At 37.9% G+C, this 22,765-nt stretch overlaps 1 protein-coding gene across 7 annotated transcripts in view; it reads left to right on the forward strand.

Annotated features, from left to right (window-relative positions):
- The window catches only part of LOC140313174 (neurexin-1a-like), a 228,231-nt gene that overhangs the window by 105,874 nt on the left and 99,592 nt on the right, over positions 1–22,765 (forward strand). For 6 of the 7 annotated variants that reach the window (XM_072391175.1, XM_072391176.1, XM_072391177.1 and 3 more), the window contains 6 exons: positions 606–632; positions 5,870–5,992; positions 6,667–7,048; positions 9,044–9,234; positions 9,793–9,966; positions 14,772–14,891. In XM_072391175.1, coding sequence (XP_072247276.1) covers positions 606–632; positions 5,870–5,992; positions 6,667–7,048; positions 9,044–9,234; positions 9,793–9,966; positions 14,772–14,891 — 1,017 coding nt within the window. The remainder of the gene's footprint in view (positions 1–605; positions 633–5,869; positions 5,993–6,666; positions 7,049–9,043; positions 9,235–9,792; positions 9,967–14,771; positions 14,892–22,765) is intronic. The other variant, XM_072391181.1, reaches the window with a different exon arrangement.

A 22,765-nucleotide genomic window follows, 5' to 3' on the forward strand; every position in this document is an offset into this window, starting at 1 on the left:
CTTGCAGTACAAACATTAATTTCAGTAAAGTTCTAGCATGACTTGGCTATGTAGCAATATACAGTGGTAAAAAGAAAAGAATACAATAAACTAATTTATGAATAGATAGATAAAAAACAGTATCTTAAAGTCATCTTGCTTTGGGAGATTAATAGATGGTTTGGATTAACACGCAGAAACAAGGGGAAGGAGTTGGAATACCTTCCAGTTGGCCCTGTATGACCCTGACCAAAATCTGATGCTCTAATAATGACCTAATAATAATAATAAAAATGTCCTAAAAAGAGTCCTCAGGATTGTATGTACGAAAAATTGATGGCATGAAACACAAAGTGATGTAAAATAACTAAACATCTGCCTGTTTGTTTAAAACAGAGAAACATTTTCTCTATTCAGTAGCATGTAGTCCAGTTGTTTTCCTCTGGCACACCAACACTGCAGTGCTTTTAGCAGCTTGCTGCAGCTCGAGGCCATGGGCAAGAGCATCAGAGGACGGACAGTGTCCATGTGTGTGTCCCCAGAGGGGTGGACTGTATGCTTTAATGATGTCTGCAGCTGTAACGTTGAAAGATGAATTTATCTCTCATCTATTCTTCCCCATCTAGATTGTATCAGGATTAACTGTACCTCCAGTAAGTTACTGTTCACATTTCTACTTCTTCTTCTTCTGTTTCTCTAACTCTTTCTGTTCTTCTATGTTCCATAGAAATGTTGTTTCCTTAATCATGTTTGCCTTTTATTATGATGATATATGACCCTAAGACTAGAATGTCACAAAGATGTAGCAACAGGAATTGAATCAATGCACATACGTGTGGCTTGACCCTTGCATTGGCATTTAGATCACATATCATTGTATTAAGTCCAGTAGAAATAGGAACTTCCTGTGAGTTTCTACAACTATGTTATAATGAGCAAAGGAGAGGCGTGGAGGGAGGCTTGAATTAATGACAAACCTAAATATGGTAGTCAGCTGTGCACAGTGAGCTGTTTCTAATTAATGAAGCTTTTTACTCTTGAATTCAGGCTGAATATAAAAAAAGCACGCTATGGAAAAGCAGGTATTTTAGACTTGCATGATTTCCCTTTCTCCCCTTTTTTTCCATTCCTTCTTCAATTTTTCACACCAGTTTTAAATTGATGAGGCCATTCAAAGCACAGAGGCAATACAGAATGTGATTTTATTATTGTCATTAACCTGCCTCACAGAGCAGAAAGAAAGGGATGAGGAGGGTGCAGGAAAGAATAGATCCTGTTCAGGTATGTGTGTGTGTGAGTGTGTGTTTGAACAAAGGGGATACATTGCAATATTTTGGGTGGTAAGTATCCCTGACATTTGTTATTCAGGAACACTGATGAATTAATAATACTTCTCGGGAGTCATAATACAGGAATGAGTAGACTCAACAAAAATGATACAGTTAAAGCATAATACAGGGATAAACTATTGTCTGAAAACACCAGTTTTACTTCTAGTTGTGTATGAGTGTCACAGTAGTTGAAGGTCATTGCTTGATGAAAAGTGGAGTCTTACACAACAAAACACCTCCACACACACACACACACATACACACAATCATATGAAGTGACCTCCAGACATGCTTTCATTTTTAACACCTTTCTAAATGCTAAATAGCATTGTTCTTTCATCTCTAATCGCATACCTTGTTTACAGATATACAGAGTATACAGATAAAATGTCCTGATTTCCTCTCATCCACAGCCTAAAAAGGTCTTTCTTGGTTTATGAGGAGTGGGAAAGCGCAATGTTTGCATACTCAGACATCACTGGTTGTTATTCAGATATTTGCAATTTTTCATAGATCCATTTATTCATTTATTCATTTTGCAAAGATTCACTAATTCTGTACAGCTGTACAAATCTGGGATGAGTAGAAATTAGAGAGCGTTACAATAATAAGTTGCCTTAGTCACTGAAGCAGTGAAAGATATTTGAAAAATAATTTCAAATGATTTTTTTCTTTAACAAGATGTTTTTAAAAAGACCATATCTGCTGTCATAAAAGGTCAATGTTGTGCTGGATCTTTTGCACATATTTGCAAAAAAAAAACATTGTGATTCTGTCAGCGTGCAGTTTTATACGCAAGAGAAACCTAGAATGCAAGTAATTCAGAGAACGAATAAAAGGAAGGTCTTCCTTTAACAGCTCAGACCTAATTGTTTAATTTAAGTTCTTGGAAAGTACAACGTTAAGCCAGTGCATTTCCACTCATGAAGACTTAGCGTCCAATTCATTCTTTTTTTAGGTTGTTATTTTTGTCCTCTTTTTTTTCCAATGTTAATTAATGTGTCTTGTCAGGCGCTGCGGCTCTGGTCAGCTCAGTGTATGAGGAATTTCAGCATAGACTCAAAGAACACATCACTGTCAATTAGGGACTTAGGTTCCCCGGGGCTGCCCAGAGCTGTCTGAAGAAAACCCTGCCACTTCGACTTAAACACCGTTAACTGGCACTGAGTGACACCAAACTGAAAATGTGAACTGAAAATATCTTATGACAGATTTGCTATTTTTTGATCTGCGATCGTCCCAGTCATGAATATTAACATAAATGTCCAGTAAGTCGTGGTTTACAGTGTACAGTAGCAGGGATGCAGAGAGGAGGGCATTTTATTGTGTTTATTCTCTCCATCTTAAGCAGCATCTCAAGGTGTTTTTTCTCCATAAATTGATCTTGTTCACGTACGGTTTTTGACTTAAGTGGTGTCGAAGAGCACCAGGTGGTTCTTTCATGTGTTTATGATACTCGTGTGCATGTCAGAATCAGGGACAGATTTAATGGGAGGATGCTTATGGGTATTAATTTTTTTGCCATAATAACTGAGCACTAGATTTTTGCACTACTCTGGGGTTTCACCAAATCTAAATGTAAATTGTTTGTGTTTGTCTAGTGCTTTTCCAGTCTTGCATTTAACAAACACAGCCACACTGTACTGAGCTTATTCTATACACTGAGCTCATTCCTTTATTTTCTGTTTTCTGGTGCAGAAAATAAATTCCCATCTTTATGATGCATTTCTTTTTATTTGCAAAATGTTACAATGGGATGCTGCAATAAGATGTGAAGTGCAAAACAGCAAGTCGCTCCTTGCTTGTGTATAGTGTCCAGGGAAAGAAGCCATTAACTTGCTTCAAATCAAGGAGCAAACATGGTTTTGTTTTATCTATTTGTTCAATTCTTTTTGGCTTTTATTTATCTATTTATTTTTCTCTTTTTATGTGGCTGCAGTATCTAGTTTGATAAAGCAGCTCATATGTTGGCTCAGTGGTTTTTCTGTCAAACAGCATACTAGACTTTCAGACTTTCCTGACAAGCCAGCAGATAGTCAACTTGTTGCAATGATTCCATTACTGCTAAAAATTCAGATCCCTTTAATGTTATGGCAGTTTGATTTAGCAATGTTTAAGATGACCTTTTAGCACTATCAGTGTTGAGCAATTTTGCAAAATTACATGAACGTACATTGTCAGAAATAGCAGATTGTTTTTTAAACCACTTAACATATTAGTTTTCAAAGTGTCTATATAATTGGTTGGACGAGTAGCCTTGCCTGCTAAAGCTTCTTTAACCATACTGCTACAGTTTGAAGGCATTTTGAACTCCATGGCCTGCTGCTTGGTCAGAGATTTCTTCTCCCTCCACCTGTGCGAGTCACAGTGTCGAGGAAGGTAGCGCCAGCATCTGATCTGTTATCCAGCCAACCTGAGCTGATTGATGGGATAAACACATCTTCAAATGCTGCAGTGTGTTATACTTCTGGGCTGCTCATATGGACTTGAGGTCAGGAAGGCAGGAAGGGATGAGTGTTGATCTATCTCTACAGATAGATCAGCATCATTGATGGCACTAGAGATTGCTGGACATGATAGAAAGTGGATTAAAGGACCTGAATGCCTGTTGCGCATTCAACGTTTGTACGATGGTCGTCAGCATAGGCACGAAATCAGCCCCTACACCAGTGAATGTTGTGTAGGAATATGCGTTTTGATACAGTTGCCCTCTTTTCCCCTCCCTTTTCTTCCTCCTTGGAGAGCAACAAGGACAAAATGATGGAAGGCAAAGATCAAGCATGCTTTCAAGTCCAACTCCATCCCATTATTTCATATCTCTCCTCCTTAATCCCTCGCCAGTCGTCTGGTTTCAATCCTGCCCCGTGTTTAGTGCTTACAAAGCAGAACTGTGCCTCTGAGATTGAGTGTGTCCCAGTACTTTGGCACCCACAGATTTGCATACACATTGCACTGGGGCTTTGAAGATTGCAGAAAAGCAGGAAATAAATAGCCATAAATGGGTTCAGGCGAATGAACCTGGCACCCATCTAAAATGCTCCCCACAGTGGCCAAGGTATCCAGAGCCTGGAGATTTTAATACTGTCACAGTGGCATGTCCTCGTTGGCCTGTTTTGTTATGTGTGCCCAGCAGGAGAACATCAGTGCTATATAGCAATTCAAAGATGCCCTAGAATGGAGGATGCATGAAAAAATAATGTGTTGCCCCAGTTTGACCAATGTTGGAATTTCTTAATGGAGAAATGTAGTTTTCCTTGTTTTTTCTCTCTGCTGATAAAATAGCAGAGATTTGGTGCAGTTTTTATGGGATTTTAAATCTCTCCTTGAGGTGTTTGTCACAATGACAGTAACATCTCTATCACTGCCTACTAGCAGTGACATCCATCCATCCATTTTCTATACTTGCTTAATCCCATTCAGGGTTGTTTTGTTTTTTTTGCGTGTGTGTGTGTGTGGGGGGCATTGGGTAAGAGGCAGTGTACACCCTGGATTGGCGACCCATCCAGGGTGTACACTGCAGGGCCACACAGAGACAGATGAGAAAAACAACCATTCCTAGGGTTAAGTTAGAATTACTAATTAACCTACATGCATGTCTTTGGACGGTGGGAGAACCCGGAGAGAGCTCATGGACACACGGGGAGAACAGGCAAACACACAGAAAGGATTCAAACCAGGAACCCTCTTGCTGTGAGGCGACGGTGCAGCCCGCAGAGACATACTTAATGCAATATTCATATGCTGGTTCTGGGATCCATTTGAGGAATGATAGCAATATTCTATTGTTATTGATTGAATGTTAGTCAACTGGATGGCAATTTGGAATTAATTATGGATTCAATTACCGTGCATCAGAGTTTTTAAGATAATTTGTTCAATTTCACAAAGGGTGCAGATAAAAATCACATTCTGTATTTCTTAATTGGTTTCTTTCTTTTTCTTTTTGGTGCCTGGATTTTCAGGCAGTTATTAAGCTTTTTGTCATCAGTCAGCACACTCATATTATTATGCAAGTATTTCCTTCTGAACCATTATTTCCTTTCATGTGGTCGATGTTAGAGAAATGCTGTGCTCAGTCATTGCCTTTTGGTAGTTATTTACTGCCACCAAGTGGCATGAAAGGATTCTTTTAAAGATACAAAAACTCATGAAATAATAGAATGACTGGTCTAATTTGTTTTTGTGTATATATAAGCATATGAAAACTTGCTTTTACACAAATAAGAAATATATAGAAAAAATGCAACTATTGTAAAAACACCCTGATCACTGCCTCCCTCCTCTTGCTTCAAGAAAAACAATGTTGAGTGAGAATTCAGAAACTTGATGCGCTGCTTAATGAGGCTGCAAATGCAAGTCAGAGCAGTGTGATTTTAGGGGCCATTAACTGTGTCTACCTTAATTTCACTTGCCTCTGTTGAATTACCTCATTCATTCACTCAGTCTTCCTTTCTATCTCCCCTCTGTATAATTCTGTTTACATCCACTATTTTCCAGCCTCTCTGTCCTGTGCGTATGTGTGTGCATGTCTGTTAACCGTTGTTTGGACTGTCCTGCAGGCAAAGGTCCAGAGACATTTTTTGCGGGTCAGAATCTGAACGATAATGAGTGGCACACTGTGCGTGTGTTCAGGAGAGGCAAGAGTTTGAAACTGACCGTAGATGATCTTCCACCTGTAGAAGGTACTTCTCATCCTCATCTCCCCAGAAAAAGTAGTATTTTATGACATATTAATTTTAATTTGCTCTAACATTTTCTAGACTCTCAATCAATGTAAGATGCAGTGTATCATGTGATAAGGAGCATCTTCAGACTGTTTTACATTAAAACATTTTCTGACCAGGTGCTGCATTGCTTATTTTACTTTCAGAGAGTATTATTAATGGAGCTTACACATTCATTTTGGATGGAATATCTTTTTTATTTCAATGCAGTATATAATTTAAAATGTTAAATCAAGAGCTAAAGACGATTACTAAGTGCAATGAAGGCATAATGTGTTGATTTAACCTTTGTGGGTGAATGGTTTAAGTTAATGATATTCTTTGCTTTTATTGCAGAACTAATTAGATAATTGTCCATTGGACACTGTGTGTCTTTAAGAGTAGAAAACTGAAATATAAAAGAAAATATGACTTTAGAATTCTCTACATGCAATTATTTGCTTTATTGTATTACCTAATGTACAACTAAAGTTTGTTTTAAATACAAGTACGTTTGCTATTGATGTTAGCTGCAGTCTTATGGTAATGTCAGAGAGGATCTGTAGTAAATGCTACATGGCCAATGCAATACCCCTTTAATTAACATACCTTCATTAACACCCTCTCTCCCTCCCTCCCTCTGTGGATGAAAGGTCAAATGGCAGGTGACCACACTCAGCTGGAGTTCCATAACATTGAGACGGGTATTGTGACAGAGAAGCGCGTCATGTCCACGGTGCCTTCCAACTTCATTGGCCACCTCCAGAGCCTCTCTTTCAATGGAATGGCCTATATAGACCTCTGTAAAAATGGTGACATTGATTACTGTGAGCTCAATGCCATGATTGGCTTCAAGAACATCAATGCTGACCCCATCACCTTCAAGTCGCGCTCCAGTTATGTGACCCTCAGTACTCTGCAGGCCTACTACTCCATGCACCTTTTCTTTCAGTTTAAAACCACCTCCCCTGATGGTCTTATCCTGTATAACAGTGGGGATGGAAATGACTTCATTGTGGTGGAGCTGGTCAAAGGGTAAGTGGAGGCAACTGCTCGTGCTTGACTGTAAGTACAGAACCTTGGGAGTGACTTCTCTTATTGCAGCTCCTTTTACTTCTGATACACTGGGCATCTGGTACTTAGAGTAGAGTTTTTAGATGTTAAAGTGACACTTCTCTGACAAAGACCATGCCTTGATAGAGCAGGTGATTCACTGAGAACCGATTCAAGGGGAAGGGATGAAAGCTGGAACAGAAAAGAAGAGAGTAAATGGAATATGGCGAGGAGAAATAATATTCAAGGTGGGGGTAGATCTTGGGATATAGCAAAGGCAGACATGTCTGTATTACTAAGTTCAGAAATTGATGGTGTGTGGAGATGTATTGCGTCTGTTGTCATTCTTGAACATTGCTTTTTATAGATTTTGTCAAACTAGCACTTGAAAATATGTCGAGTACTGATGCTTCATTTGATCTAACTGGCAATTGGGTTTCAGTTTTCAGGTTGTAGCTGTCGGTGCTGCAAATACTGCACAATTCTCCTCTTTGCACACGCTTTGCTTTCGTTAGACAGACGTACCTGACAGCAGGCATATGGTCTAGCAAATATGAGAAGCTGAAAGGTTTAAGCACTTTAAACATTCATACATGTGTAAGGGATATTTGTTTACATAAGAATCCTCATATAAATGGATTATGGTTTTAATATTGCAACACTTTATACACATGACAGTTTTCAAAAAGAATATACTTATTTTCAGCTTTTTATGCCAGTACCATGCAACTTCAAATTCTTCTCTTATCACCTCTGCGCCAGAATATTTACTAAAAGAGCTGTCAGCTATTACTGTGATTTTTAATCTTCATGAAGGAACAGCTAATGCCCAACATAAAAGAGAGTCTAATACACAAGAGTGCATTTCTTGTTGCTTAAATGGGGCTATAGAATAATCTTCTTCTAAGTAATGCCTGAAGTTAGGCCATTCAATGCACAAAGAATGCAAAACTTTCTAATTAAAGGGGCATACAAATCATAAATTGCCTGTAAACCAAATAATTTAAGGTTAATTTGTTCAGCACAGCCCAAACTCCTTGTTGCTTCTGCCATTTAGCAGTAGTTGTACCTTTTCAGACAGTGGTGCTTTCTGAACTGTCTTTTAAACTTACATTCACACACCATTGCCAACAACTAACACAAGTGTACTCTTACTCAAGTTTTCTGACGTTTATTATACTTTTTTTTACTTACTGATGCTATTATTGTTTGTGTCTAACGACGTGTTGTCTGTTAAGAACATGGTGACAAAATAAGGTATTTTAAAGCTGTGGTCAAAATTCTGCTGCTGTTTATTTTAAAGTATAGAGTATAGAGTACAGTATAGCAACTGGGGTCTGCTGGAAGAGTCTATTTTGTTTAGGAACCTTACTGACTGAGTGAAATTACCTTAAGTATCTAAGGAGCAGTCATGAGAAGAGTTGTTTCTCCAAGTTCTCCAAATGCTAAGGAAAAGAGCTCCAATGCCTCCTTTTAAATCTCCTTTAGATTAATTTTGAACGAAAAGATATAATTCTATCCGACAAGGCCTTACAGCTGCGGCTGTGATAGTGGATGACAGTGAGCAGTCTGTGATAACACTATATTTCACTTTTTTTTTAAATTTCTTTCACTTTTAAATTATGAAACTTAATAATAAAGTAATATTCTATATCATCTCCAATATATTAGACAAACATCATGTAACAATGTGATCAGATTCAATAGACATGTATCTCAAGCATCTCAATTTCGTTCCATATTTAGTGAACAGCTGTGGTTTCATTGCTGCTGGCTGTCTTTTCCTAGGTCCTTAAGAATTTCTCACTATCTTTCCTTGATCTCATGACATGTTCCATCAAGGCAGAGAAAAAGAATTCAGGAAATGATAAAAAGGGGTCATTAATTTTGCCTATTCAACCTGACCCCTGCAGTTCTATTATTTTGGATGCTTCTATACTGCATAGTCCTCTCATATTGTTCAATATCTGCTTCCAGTTACCTGCACTATGTGTCTGACCTGGGGAATGGAGCTCACCTGATTAAAGGCAACTCAAATAAACCCTTGAGTGACAACCAATGGCACAATGTGATAATCTCCAGGGACACCAACAATCTGCACACTGTCAAGATCGATACCAAGATTACTACACAGACAACCTCGGGAGCCAAAAACCTGGACCTGAAGGGTTGGTATACTGGTGCACATACAGACCTCATATGTTTTTAAAATGTATTTCATAGATGTTGTTAGTTTTAAGAAACAGCGTCCCAAAAGTGAGAGGATCAGGTTTGTTATTGAAATGTTGCACCAGCCGCAGTCTTATTACCAGCACTTCGGTGGCCTTAAGCAAAAATTCACCTGCTCAGTTCCTCAGCTGATGATGTGCATGTGTAGGAATTTAACAGAGAAGACTATTTGAGCTAAGCTGACCAATGCTGGATGGCAGTTGTTTTAAGGAATTCTTTATTAACACAGAAAACCCTTGTCTTAATTTAGTTAGTGTTTTCCCTTGAAAAATTGCACTATTGATCTTTCAAAAGAAAATTTAAGGGGAAAAAAAGGCACATTTAATAGTTAAAAGATTTTTCTAAGCAAGGTGAACAATGGTTGAGCTTCTGTACTTCTCCAAATGGACTGTACTTTGAAAAGCTCATCATTTGTACTGAAGACGATCAGGCAGACTTGGTATTGAGATGTATTTCCACCAGGGGTCAGCATTGCCATGTTTCTAACTTCTTTACAGGTAACCTTTATATTGGCGGGGTGGCTAAAGAGATGTACAAGGAGCTGCCCAAACTGGTGCATGCCAAGGAAGGTTTTCAAGGTTGTTTGGCATCAGTGGATCTGAATGGGCGCCTCCCAGATTTGATGACAGATGCTGTGGACTGTGTGGGACAGATAGAGAGAGGATGTGAAGGTGAGCGGTCTCTCAGTCTGCTAAGGGGAAAACAGTCTCTACATTTATATTAATATTTTCTAGTTGATGTGCGTTTCTTGCAGCTGAGGTTGAATTTCATTGACTGATTTTTAACTTGTAAGCATCAGTTCTTAATGTAAGCATCAATAACTGATGCATACATTTCCAACCAAGACAAAATTCCCCTGATAAAACTAGACCTGCTTAGATTTTCTTTCTTTGAATATTTTGTTCTCTGTCTGCCCAAAAGTATCTTAGGGATTAGAGTAACTCCATGCAACGCTGCCCAGTCCTCCCAATCTCATACATATTTTAGAAAGTAACACACACACACACACATTGTGACACAGCCACTAAGGCTCACACACTGGCAACCTGTGGCATGCATTTTAACATCCATAAAGTGTGTTATTATTCTGTTAGAATGATTCAACCTCGGACACTCTTCCACAGAAAATCATTTATGTTTCACTTGGCTTTATTCTGATTATTCTCCCCACCGTATTGGTACTGCCAGCGTTACTTCTCATTTTATCCCCGTTCTGTTTTACTCTATGCATGCTTGCTGTATCTGAGTTTGCCAGAAGCAATCCTTTTGAATTATGTATGAAGCCCTCGTTGCTTGCATGAATATCATTTGCCCAGTATATTTTGTGCGCCATATACAGAGACAATATTTGATTTATTTTTCAGCATCAGTCACTTAGTTTAATTCCACCATTCATCCGCACATTTTTTTTAATGTTGAGTGCCTCAGATCTTTTCATGTGCTGGTGTAAAGAATGGAACCCAGTTCAGCAGCTGTGCAGGTGCGTCAAACTTGCTACTATCAATTTCTGCCACACAAAATCAATAACTGCTCTCAAGAGATATGACAACACTTGCATTGGGTTGTCATAAAAGAATCAGTATGGAAGCATTTTACAGACAATTATGAAAAAAAAATATATGTCCACTTCTCTTAATGACGACGTTCCTCAATTTTACTTTCTGTAACTTCATTATACAATAAAATATTTCCCCTTTGATTCATTCTAAGGACAAATATCTCTCCCTCTGTCTCTCCTGCCCTCACAGTCTGTGTTCTGTTACTCCATCTCTGACGCCTTGGTGCTTTTACTAACAGCTGGTATACTTTGCCTTTTCCTTTTCCATTATTTTGCCGACAAAAGTTGCATTGATGAAAGCTGACTTGCAAGGTAGTAGCTTTGTCTGATTGTTACAGAGTCTGATATCCCTCCCTTCGTTTGCATCTGCAAAACCTCTGGCCTCCACCTCTCCAAAGTCTTTATTCCCACAATGTACACATGTTCCCAAACAAGATGACACCCTAGTTTGCCATTCGTTCGACAGCAATGTGGAATGGCCTCGGGTCCATTGGTATACATCTAAAAACCCTGTTTCCTGAAAGCTGTGAAGTTTCCTAAAAAAGAAACCAAAACTTAAATCTGTAATATGTTTATTCTTTTGAACTTTTATTTAACAGACACATTTACAAAGCACTATTTTTATTATCCTCCATGACCATCTCCACTTAGAAAATTCAAACAGTTGTAGAATTTAATGCCTACATCACTAACACTTCTTGATCAGCAGATCTTTCAACATCTCTGTTCACAATAGTGTTTGAAGATCCAAGACTGGAAACCAATGTTGGATTTGCATAACACTTGGACTTTCAGTAGATCATGCATGCATGGAAAGCATCGTATCGCCACAGTCAAAATGGCCACTTGGGCTCAAAAGTACCCTGAAAAATCATTGTTATGCAGCACAGTCTGTCGTTAGACATGTAACCTGAAAGAACCCATATATAAATTCAGCACAGAAACCCCTCTTGAGTTCTCTGGACACGAGCTCATCTCAGACTGACAAAAAGACAGTAGGCACATCTTTAGGGTTCAGATGAGTCCGTGTTCCTCCTTGCTTTTGAAAAAAAATGTCTGGTCATATGTGCCAAAAATGAGAACAACCATCCAGGCTATTATCCTGAAAAGGTACAAAAAAACCCGAATTTTGTACTGATATCGGTATGTATTAGTGCCCATGGCATGGATGACTACCATATGTGTGATGGCACCATTAACGCAATGGTGTATGTTGGACTTTTAGAGAGACATATGCTGCCATCAGGGTGATGTCCATTCCTGGAAGTCTGTGGTAATTTCAGCAGGACAGTGCCAGACCTCATTCAACAGGGCATTCAATGTGGCTTCATAGACACAGAGTGTTTGTGCTTGACTGTTTTGCCCACAGGCCAGATCTGTCTCCTACTGAAAGTGTATGGTGAAAAAATCTGACCGTGGGTCATTGAGCATCAGAAATCTCCAGTCTGTTCAACAAGAATAGACACAAAGTACTGCGATAATTGTTATTCTCAGTTCCCAAATGATAAAAAAAAGTGTAATTGATACAAAAAAGTGTAATTAAAAGGAAGCGTGATGTACCAAAAAGGTAAATAATTTTCAGTGTGCTACTGCCATCAAATTGTAGATTTGTTCATATTTTCTGAAAACAATGAAGCTGCTCAACGAAAACACTGAAAATCATGTTGTTGTTTTTTTGCACACGTGTCTGTTAAATAAAGGATCAAACCAATTAACAAATTACAAATTCAGCTTTTCGTTGCATTTAAGAAAACTTCCAAATTTGTCAGGCAAATGGGTATGTATCATCTTGTATCTATGGGGCTCATGATTTGATTTGCACTCACATATTGTACGTTGTTTCACTTTATCTATCTATCTATCTATCTATCTATCTATCTATCTATCTATCTATCTATCTATCTATCTATCTATCTATCTATCTATCTATCTATCTATCTATCTATTGTTTATTTGCATGCCTTATAGTACTCTTAACTACAAACGTGTGTCCTGCATGGATTTTCTTTCAAAAATGTTCAGGTTATTACTAAAAATGTTTTACATGTAATTAGTTCAGTCAGTCATATAAGTACCGTGTTTATCAATGCCACAGTACAATACTAATGAATAGCGTCTTTTGCACCATATGATCACTGCAGTGGTAGGGAGCACTTCAGCCTTTCAAGATGTTACCGATAAAACTCTGCAGCGAAACTACTAACTAGAGTCAGTTGGGATACATTTTGACAAACGTAATTAAAAAAAAGTAATAATAAAACAATATTATGACATTAGTTGAAAAGAGCATAGATTTGAAGTTGAATAAATCTCCCATATCATCAATATTTTTGTAGAATCCTAAACCAATCAGCCACAACATTCAAACCACCTGCCTAACATTGTGTAATGTATTTGGAGTATTGACCACAAACCTTTTGGGGTAAGGAGAAAATCACACAAGTAGATCAGCTGGCTATGTGTCAATGTAACATTTTAACATCGTAACCAAACTGAACTTCATGCGTCAGTGGTTTCTATGTTGAGGGCTCGTGCTTTCAAAATCAGAGCATTACAGACATGGCAACTCTAAAAACATGTATTACTGTTTGCTTTACAATTGTTTTGTGTCACATTAGTTAACATTTATAAGTGTGCCGCTACAGACTTACCTGCCGTTCCATGATTCCCATGTCAGTCACAATTTAGGGAACATTATGATACAGAACAATTGAGACAATGACATAATCTTGAATGTGGTTTTGATGGAATTTACCATTTTTGCTGTTTCAGTATTGAGAGAGCTACAGTAATAGGTCAAATTAATAACCAGTTACCATAGTTACTGCTAAGGCTGAACAGCAGCTACAGTGGCCACACAATTATTTACACTTTATTCAGAAAAAAAAAGGTAACTTTTTCCCCAATATTCAGCAGCTGAGAAACTGCTGTTGATACCTTACAAAGGTACAAATCTATACAAAAGAATAAATGTGCTGTCATTATGTATTTCATACAGTTTAATATGGTTGTAACATGAGGCAATAGGAGCAAAATTACTACTAACTACACTCAATAAATGCATTCATTGATATGAACTCCTACCGTTCCATTAACATTTCTCCATTAACTGAATTAGGTCTGAATAGCACAGACGTATGATGGTTAAATTATGGAGTCTGTCCATCCATATGCCTTTTGTGCACCGTCACAGACTGGCAGAAAAACCATCAGACTGAGGGTATGATGACTTTGATAACTGCCAAAGCATGTGGATTTACTCAGGCCCTACTGCTCATGAGTATTTTTGTCATACAAGAGTGCATTCACCACTGGTAACATGATGCTTTTGAGGTGATCAGACACTGTTTATTACAGGTGTGCAAGACGAAATGTTTTTATCTTAACACAAACCATCGTTACAGCTGGTCAAAGATGCATGATAGTTAGGAACAAGAAAATAATGGTTTGAAGTATATGATGTACGCTAAAAATGACTTAAGATCTACAAAGCATTTACAGTACATACACAACTTTGTAATGCTTGAATGAATAAATATTAAATAAAAAATTTATATTACTAAAACCTGATTTATCTAAGCAAAAAAGTTGTTTGAACCTAAAGGGAAACTTTTGTTAGGCTGTTCTTTACATCTGAAGTTTTAGTTGTGTTTCTTTATTGAATACATTTGGATTAAATTAAGCTTTAAGCGTTCGCTTGGCAACAAACTCATACATTTTTTCTAATGGCGTCAATAGGAAGAACCACAAGACGTTGCACTGCTCGTACTGTTGGTTTGTTCTCTGAATGCTTTCCATTTAAGGAGGCCTGTTTTCAGTCTGCTCTGTGTGAAGTTCGATTTTACTTTCCACTGAATCTGCTGACTGTGCGAGCTTGTGTTTGTCCACTACTCAGTTGTTATTTCTCCCCTTATTTAGGCCCCAGCACTACGTGCCAAGAGGATTCGTGTGCCAACCAGGGAGTGTGTCTTCAGCAGTGGGAGGGCTTCAGCTGTGACTGCAGCATGACCACATTTGGAGGACCTCTTTGCAATGATGGTAGGATTCTACACTGATTCTCATCTGTCAGTTATGTTAATAATTTAGGTTGTTTTCCTTGAGTCTATCATCTTTTTTTTAAATTATTTTTTAAGATACAGAGTTAACACAGTATAACTTTAGGTTAATTATTTGTGGGCCCTCATACTGTGAGATTCAGTAGTTTTATTTTTTGTTTTCTTTTATATTTACTTAAAACACTCAGTAAATTGTGTCTCATGCACATCTCACAGTTCTAGTTGCATGAGTCATTCTATCTGTGAGGCTCAGTTAATTGTGTCCAGGAAATTGTTAGTATTAGATAATAAGAGATGGGTTTCACCAACAGCAGCAGGGCTATTTTTGTCTTGTGCTTCCACACAGCATTCAAACTCTAGCTCGTTATTGCTTGCATCATATCTGAATGATGCTAAAATATGATATTCTTGCTTTTTAAACTCTCAATTCAAGAACTAACTTGGTTAAATGAAACAAAACCTTGAATTTGGTTTTCATTTCTGTGGCTCTGCTTGAAATGCATCCTGTCTTTACTGAGGGAGGTGAGAGGTGATGCAACTTTGCAGGCCAGAACCTTTTTGTGAGATATGGGAGCGTTAAGTGACAGCTTATTAAAATTTGAGAGATGCACCACTAGAGGGAGCAACGCACACAATCATGTTCTGTTATGTAAAACACCAACAAGTCAAATAAACAAACAAATTAATTGTATTGACCATAAACATACACTTTTATAATTTTTTGTAATTTGCCCAAATTGCACTTATTCATCCCTATACAATTGAAATGTTCCAGTCCATATTGTGACATTTGAAGGTTCAGGTATTCAGGCACATTAGTCTCTCTTAAAGACAGTGATGTTAGCATCTATACTCTTTAATGTGAAGCTTTTCAGAGAACTATGATATTCTGCTCTACCTTTAAAAGAATTGGCTTCTTCCTTATGCAAAACAGGCAAGGGGGGGGTTTGTTTGGTCATTAATTTCTTCTGCAGCAGTTCACACAGTAAGGGGTGGATGGGCAGAGTGTTGAACTGCATTAAGAATGACGGAACAGAGTGGGCCCTCCAGAAATGGCACAAAAGCAGAGGCGAGTGCACCATAAATGTTAATGCATTCCGTGTCACTTCTTACAGTTTGATAAGATCCTGTCTTTTGTTATCAGCAGAAGGCATTAATAGATTTTTGTGGAGGCCTTATACCCTCAACAAATCTGCAGCCAGTGATAACACTAAAAGGATTCTTCTGTTCATGAAATGTGAGCTTGAGAGTTCTTCTCAACTGGTTTTGCTGTACCTTTCTTTCCTCAGACTGTGTTTGAGGAATCAACAGAGATGGTATCAACAGAGGAATATGGCTGTACTTATGGAGTGTATTTTCCTCATGACCCTTCCTTGTTTGGGACAAGAAACTTTTTTTTTCCCATTCCCTTTGTCATACATATTCATTCGTTTCTCAGCACCGATAGCAGAAAGTCTCACAGGACCCGTGTGCTTATGTTATATCTTAGAAAAAGGCTCCACTTGCTGAGTATATTCCAGCTGACCTGATAAAACAATGGGCTGGATCAATGGACAGGCTCAAGGGATGCGATATGTGGCTGTAATAACATGCTTTTCAAGAAATCTCTTTCACTGTAGATGAACTGGGCTAGTTCACAGAATAGTGATGCGAGTCTGAGCCTGAGTCTGCCAAGGAAAATTTGCGAGAAGGAAAAATGAGGATTGAATTGTTCATCTGTTAGTCACAAATCATGAGGGACATCATGTCTGGTGATATAATTCGTTTAATCTCTGTTAGTGGAAAATGCACACCGTTTTTAATAGAAGTCGGTTAAGACTTTGCTATTTCTTTAAATTAACTGCTTAACTTTCTTTTATTGCTTCTAATATCTGAAGCTCAAATCAGGTGTATTCAGATTTTTTTTTTCAGATTTTTGACCGACAGTTGAGATGATTAAACACATTTCTTTTTATTTTACACAAAAACATTTTCATGTATAATGTCCTCATATCTTGTAAAAAGTCAAAATTAAAAGTATGATTTTATACATACATCTAGATTTGTTGTACTGCAATTGATATTATTCAATCAGTTATTTTTTGCAGCATCCATAAATGCAGAAAAGTGATTTTAGTGATAGACGTTTCACTACGTAAAGTGTCCGTAGCTTAACAGTATTCAGTAAAATACTTGTGATTGATAATAATTTAACCATTAAAACTGCCTTGAAAGTCTTGCAAATTGTATCTGTTGCTTTTATCGCTTTGTTTTTCACTGTTTCACGGCTTTGCCTTGAGTGTGATACAATTTGATAAAAGCATCTCAACTTCTCAGAATAGAGTTGCATATTTTCACCACAGAGTGATTGGCAAGATGATGAAATAGATTGAATAAAAATGGTCTGTCTCTTCATCATCCCTCAAACATTTAATCCCAGTGGTGTGGCTCAGCTTTTTGGACATGGAGTCTTTGAGTTTTATTTATAGAGCCAATTATCTCCAGTGGATACCTACAGTCAGGGTGTCTGGAAGAAGAAGAAAAAAAAATAACACAAGCTGTGTGATGTCAAAGATGAATCAGATTTATCTCTATAGAGAAAATCACAACTGTTCTGAATGGTGTTAAGCATACATTTAGTCTTATCTTTACCAGCTGTTTGTAATGCCAGCAGATATAAAACTGGATGTTGTTTAACACCCATTGTGTTTTGTCTCTGGCCCTGTGATAAGAAATGCAGGCAGTATGTGAAGTCATAACTGTTTTTTTCAAGTACAAAACGATGATGATAATTAGCCAAAAGCAAAACGTTGCAAGCACTCTACTCTGATATTGCCATACTACATTTTGTCTTCTATAATGTCCACTGGGGATTTTGAAGATTGTTTTAAATTAAATTCAGGGGCCGGTTTGGATTGTGCATGTGCGTACATGAGTGTTTGTAGATGGGAGTTAAACTCCACTCTGGACCTCCTGAGGGAATTAGCCTGCAGTGGTCAAGCATCTGAGGGTAATGTACAAAGACAAACAGAGTGGTGTTTGTTGTTGAAATAAAGTGGGTCGTGGAGAGGCCACAGCACGGGGTACACCCTGCCTTCATCGTCTCGCTCGGCTGCTTCTCTGCCCTGTCTTATTGCCATAGCTATTAGTGCCATGTCAATATCATATCAACAATGGAGGTTGCATTTCGGTCGAGACTCCTTTGTCTGTAGCCAAGGGGTAAGGATGAGCCCCTCTCACTAGATTTTAATGTGTCTAAGTCAGCGCACATTCTATCGTCTTCGTGCCTTGAGGATAGTTGGCCAGGGCTTTAGACTAGACATGTACTTTTTGATGATAATAGTTATTCGTCTCATTCAGCTTAAGCACATACAAAAGTTAAAACACATGCTTTTTGTTACTTCATGTGCCTCTTCTTTATGTTGTATAACAATAGTTGGTAGGTAATACAGAAGAACCAACATTCTTTCACTGATTTGTTGCGTCATTCTGCAAGAGCAAAAATTCAAATCAATATTTCAAAACGGCAAGAAGCTAAGAATCTTCAGAAATCTAGGAGAGCGGGTAAAAGAAAACCTACTTATCCAAGGACTGGTGAAGTACTAAAGTTGACAGCCTGCTGTCACATGGACGAGATATTATCTTTGTTCTGGATCTCTTAATGCATCTCAGAGAATTAAATCTAGGGCTCTGAAAATATTTGGGCCTTGTGTGTGTTGAACTCTTGGCCAGGCTTTGAACACACATCGTGCCCCGAGATATGAGAGAATCGGTCTTAAGTGTTTTTGTGCATTCACTCCAGTTGCCATTCCCTCTAATGTGCATACATGCTGACAAAAGTTATTACACATTCAGTGTAATGTTTAACTGGTCGATTGTAAGCCAGTATGAGGCTAGATAGCGAAGCTGACATTCCATATTATAAAGGGCAAAAATATACTTGTTTTATCCTTTTTATGCAACTTGGAAAAACACTTGATTTTTACTTTTTGAAAGACAATATGATCATCATGTAGGGTTACTGAAAATGTTGTCTTGTCTTGATGGATTCATCTTCTATATTTGTATTAGCACCAAATTTGTATTATTTACATTATTATTATAAATATTACTTGCCTGTACTTGCCTTTTTAATAACAGTAAAGCAGGCTTAGTGCTACCCAACAGAGCGATGTGGATCACAAGCTACTTTCCTACATGCAGCAGAAGCTTAATTGAACGTATCTGATGTTATGCTCTGTCTAGATCCACTTTCACACTATCAAACAGTATATTTCAGTGCCTGCAGCCATAAAAGGAGATATGGATCTCCAGCTTCTTCGACACATATTCCGTAACAGCTGTTTCCAGGTAGACACTCACTATTCACTATTTCTATCACGTCTCATCACCTTGAGGACATTTTTGTTGTTTGACCTATTTCTTTTTTTTTTTTTTAATTCCTCTTATTCTTCCATCTTAACATGAGTGATCACTGCCTGGCCTGATTGTTTTCAGTATATTTCTCTACGCTGATTGAGAATGTGAATTTAATTGGGTTTCTGTGCCAGAAAGCAGTGGCCATATGTGGGCAAGGGCTGTTGGCATGGAAACAAGGTATCAGTTCTTCCCACCTTGGGTGTTGCAACATGTCTGTAACTTTGTTCAAGCAATCACATCTGTGCAAGATGTGGTGTTAAAAAAAACTTTCATTTGTTAGAGGAATTTTTTTATTTGAGTTTCACACACACGTGACTAATTTCTCGCTTGAGTGATGGTGAAACATTGAACTTATAATGCCTACAGTCCCTATTGTGTGATGTATTGTTGCTTCAACTTGTCAGAGAAGCATCACTACAAAGGGCCAGATGGGTCTGACATACTATATATGCAGCTGCTTCATAGAGTTCTAGTGTATCCCCTACCACACAAATACTCTGTTTGCATAAAGCGTCGTTGTGCTATTGTGTGTCGTAAGATTGTCTGAATACCATTTTAGTGTCACTTACCAGTATGTGGTCACACCAGTATCCCACACATTGAGCTGTCTTCATGTTTAATCTCCACTAGGATCAGAATCTCTTTGCAGTGCAGTGGCAAGAACCTAATCTTTGAGGTGTTTTTTATTAATTGGTAGCCTGGAGGGGCATGTTGACAGGAAATAAGAAGATGTTGTTCCTCCACAACACAATACTAATTAAAATGTTGGTACAAAGTCTAAACTATACTGCCGGGAAACACAGTTGCACTGAATATTCCCCTCTCTCATAAACTCAGGCTTTGAAACGTGCGACCCAAGAGAACTGTGGCAAGAGACATCTAAAATTTACATTTGAAATGTCAAGAAGGTTTTCCACACACATTTTCTGTGAACAGTAAGCCAAATTAGTGATATTAGTTTCCTTTTTAATTCTGTGTGTATGTAGTATAATCTCCTCTTAAACTCCTCTCTGCAGTTTTAGGGTATTTGGTTGCATATTTTGTTACATGATTTAAATCATACATTTAGTGACAGTGATATAACCCTTCCTTGTTCGAACTTCAAAAAGATAATAATAGGAGAATATTATTTATTAACATTAACACTTTACCTTAGGAGCTCTATAGGCCTGGCTTACCATCACTATCGGCGTAGTAAAAAAGGTGCAAAAGAGAGTTCCAAACATAACTACAAATCTTGAGTTTGTTAAACAGAGAATTCTGCTCATTTTGACCTCTTGAGAACTTGAAATTTAATAGGTATGGTTGCATGTAAGTAATTCTATCTGCTTGCTTAAAGGAATTAAAAGGGAAAACATGCTTTCATTGGTTGTGGTTTGGAAATTAGTTAGAAGTGGACACCGTGCTTTGATGCTTTTTATCTGAAAGACACTATAGCAGCCTCCTTTTACATATTTATTAAGCAGTCGTCTTTTACCTCACAAAATGACAGAATCACTCCTACACAAAGTAATCTCGACGAAGCTCAAGGACTTGGTATGGCTTTGTGGCTCTTTAATAAAAATCTTTCAGTATGGACTCGTTGCCTTGTTTTTAATTTCCTTCATGTTTCCTATACCCCACACTCTTTTTACCTTTTCTACAGCCGTGTATTTGATTTGATTTCTTTCCATGAGTCAACTCCAAAGCCACCTCCAAAGTTTCAAATAAAGTACAGATCAGTGGAGGATTACAGGTTATGTACAATATCTGTAGTTTAGCCAAAAGAGCATCTACAACTCGTGAAATGCTGTCACAAAGCAAATGAAGGGATTTATCTCAACAGCTGAATGCCAGCCAGGCTCCAGAGCTAACAAACAACTGTTCAGTTAGTCTGAGTGTAGCTATGTCCTCCAACTAAAATTAAGAATATGCCCTTAGGTCTTAGACCATGCAAGTGCTCTTCTCTGTCCTTGAACTCAGTCTGCTTCTAGTGGTTTTACACAAAAAAAACACACTTTATCTGTGGGACTAATCAGACTCTCGTCTTATCTTAAGACAGCAGGGGTGGAGAGCACACACAGATCAGTCACTGGCTTAGCCACAGAGAGTGCTGGTGATAGAGCTGTCTTGACTGAATCATTTAGAGGAGAAACCTGTTAAATGGGCTTGAAATATATTTTAGACAGGACATTTGGTGCCAGCTGCCCCATTTGAAACAAGACTCTGTTCAGATTGTGTTGAATATATTTTTGCATGAATTAGACTGTCTGCTTCAGCGTTCAACGTGACTGAAAATATGTTCATGTCTGTTATTGTGAACTAGTCTTGCTGAGTTTCAGTAGTTCCAGTTTCTGGTATAATAGAGCATGTGAAATGCATTAGACATGTACAGACAGCTGTGGTCACAGCCCCATATATGCTGTATGTGAAAGGCTTTTCAAATTTATAAATTGCACGCTCTGCTTTAGGCATTTGGCTAATCATACACCAAGAATTAATTTAGACATGAATCGCGCTGCTTATTCTGGAAGGGTCAGCTGGCTTGGCTTCCCACTGGATATGTTTCTTGCTTGTGCTGTTATCCCCATGGAAGATGCGAGCATGTCATGTGTTAGAGGCTGTGTTAGGTACATTTTACTGTAAAAGTACATCTGGATGTTTCCTGGACCTTTCCTTGCATTGAACATACACAGCTGAGTAGAGTACCGCCCTAAAGCTTTGCTTCCAGTAGCATTTCCCCCCTTCCCCATGCAGTGTGCTACATCTGCCCAGTGGTAGCATGCTGATGCTGAAAAAAAATCAAGACCTTTATTACAGATGAGCAGAAGGTTGTGTAAATCAGCAGAAGAACCAAAATGGCCCCATGAAAATCTGATCTGACGCATAAAATGGTTATATATGATAATATGACTTCATTATTTAGTCCTGTTAATGTAAATTAAAACACTGACTGTATTGACTAAAGCAACATAGCCAGCTTATCCACTCACAAACAAAGTGAGGCTTGTGTGAGGTAATACTACTGCAATGAAGTTGAGAGCCATAAGAGAACAGGCAACCCACCCATTCATCTGTGACTGTTCATCTTATTTGTGTATTCTTGTATCATTATTATTATTATTATTGTTATCATTATATCTCCTTGGTACTTGAATAAGCATTTAATTAATAATTAGCAGTAGTAGAAACCCTAAATGATTAAACTGATAAGGCATACGTCTATTAACCAATGATATGTGGATGGATTCTCTCTTAATATATAAGCTGCTTCCTTTTTTATTAATGTATTGAAAATGTGTGTGCATATAAGTATGGCTTATAAATAAGAGTAGATACCGTCACTCTTATTTTTATTTTTTTTTACTACAGCAAGAATGAATTACATAGAAAATGGTGAGCAATTTTTGAGCTAAAGCAATTACTTTATAAATGCTCTCTTTTATCGGAAACTCCCATTATTTTTTTTTCCCACTAAAT

The sequence above is a fragment of the Leuresthes tenuis genome, unplaced genomic scaffold (genome assembly GCF_036924035.1).
Source record: "Leuresthes tenuis unplaced genomic scaffold, fLeuTen1.0.hap1 SCAF_8, whole genome shotgun sequence".
NCBI classification, from domain to species: Eukaryota; Metazoa; Chordata; class Actinopteri; order Atheriniformes; family Atherinopsidae; genus Leuresthes; species Leuresthes tenuis.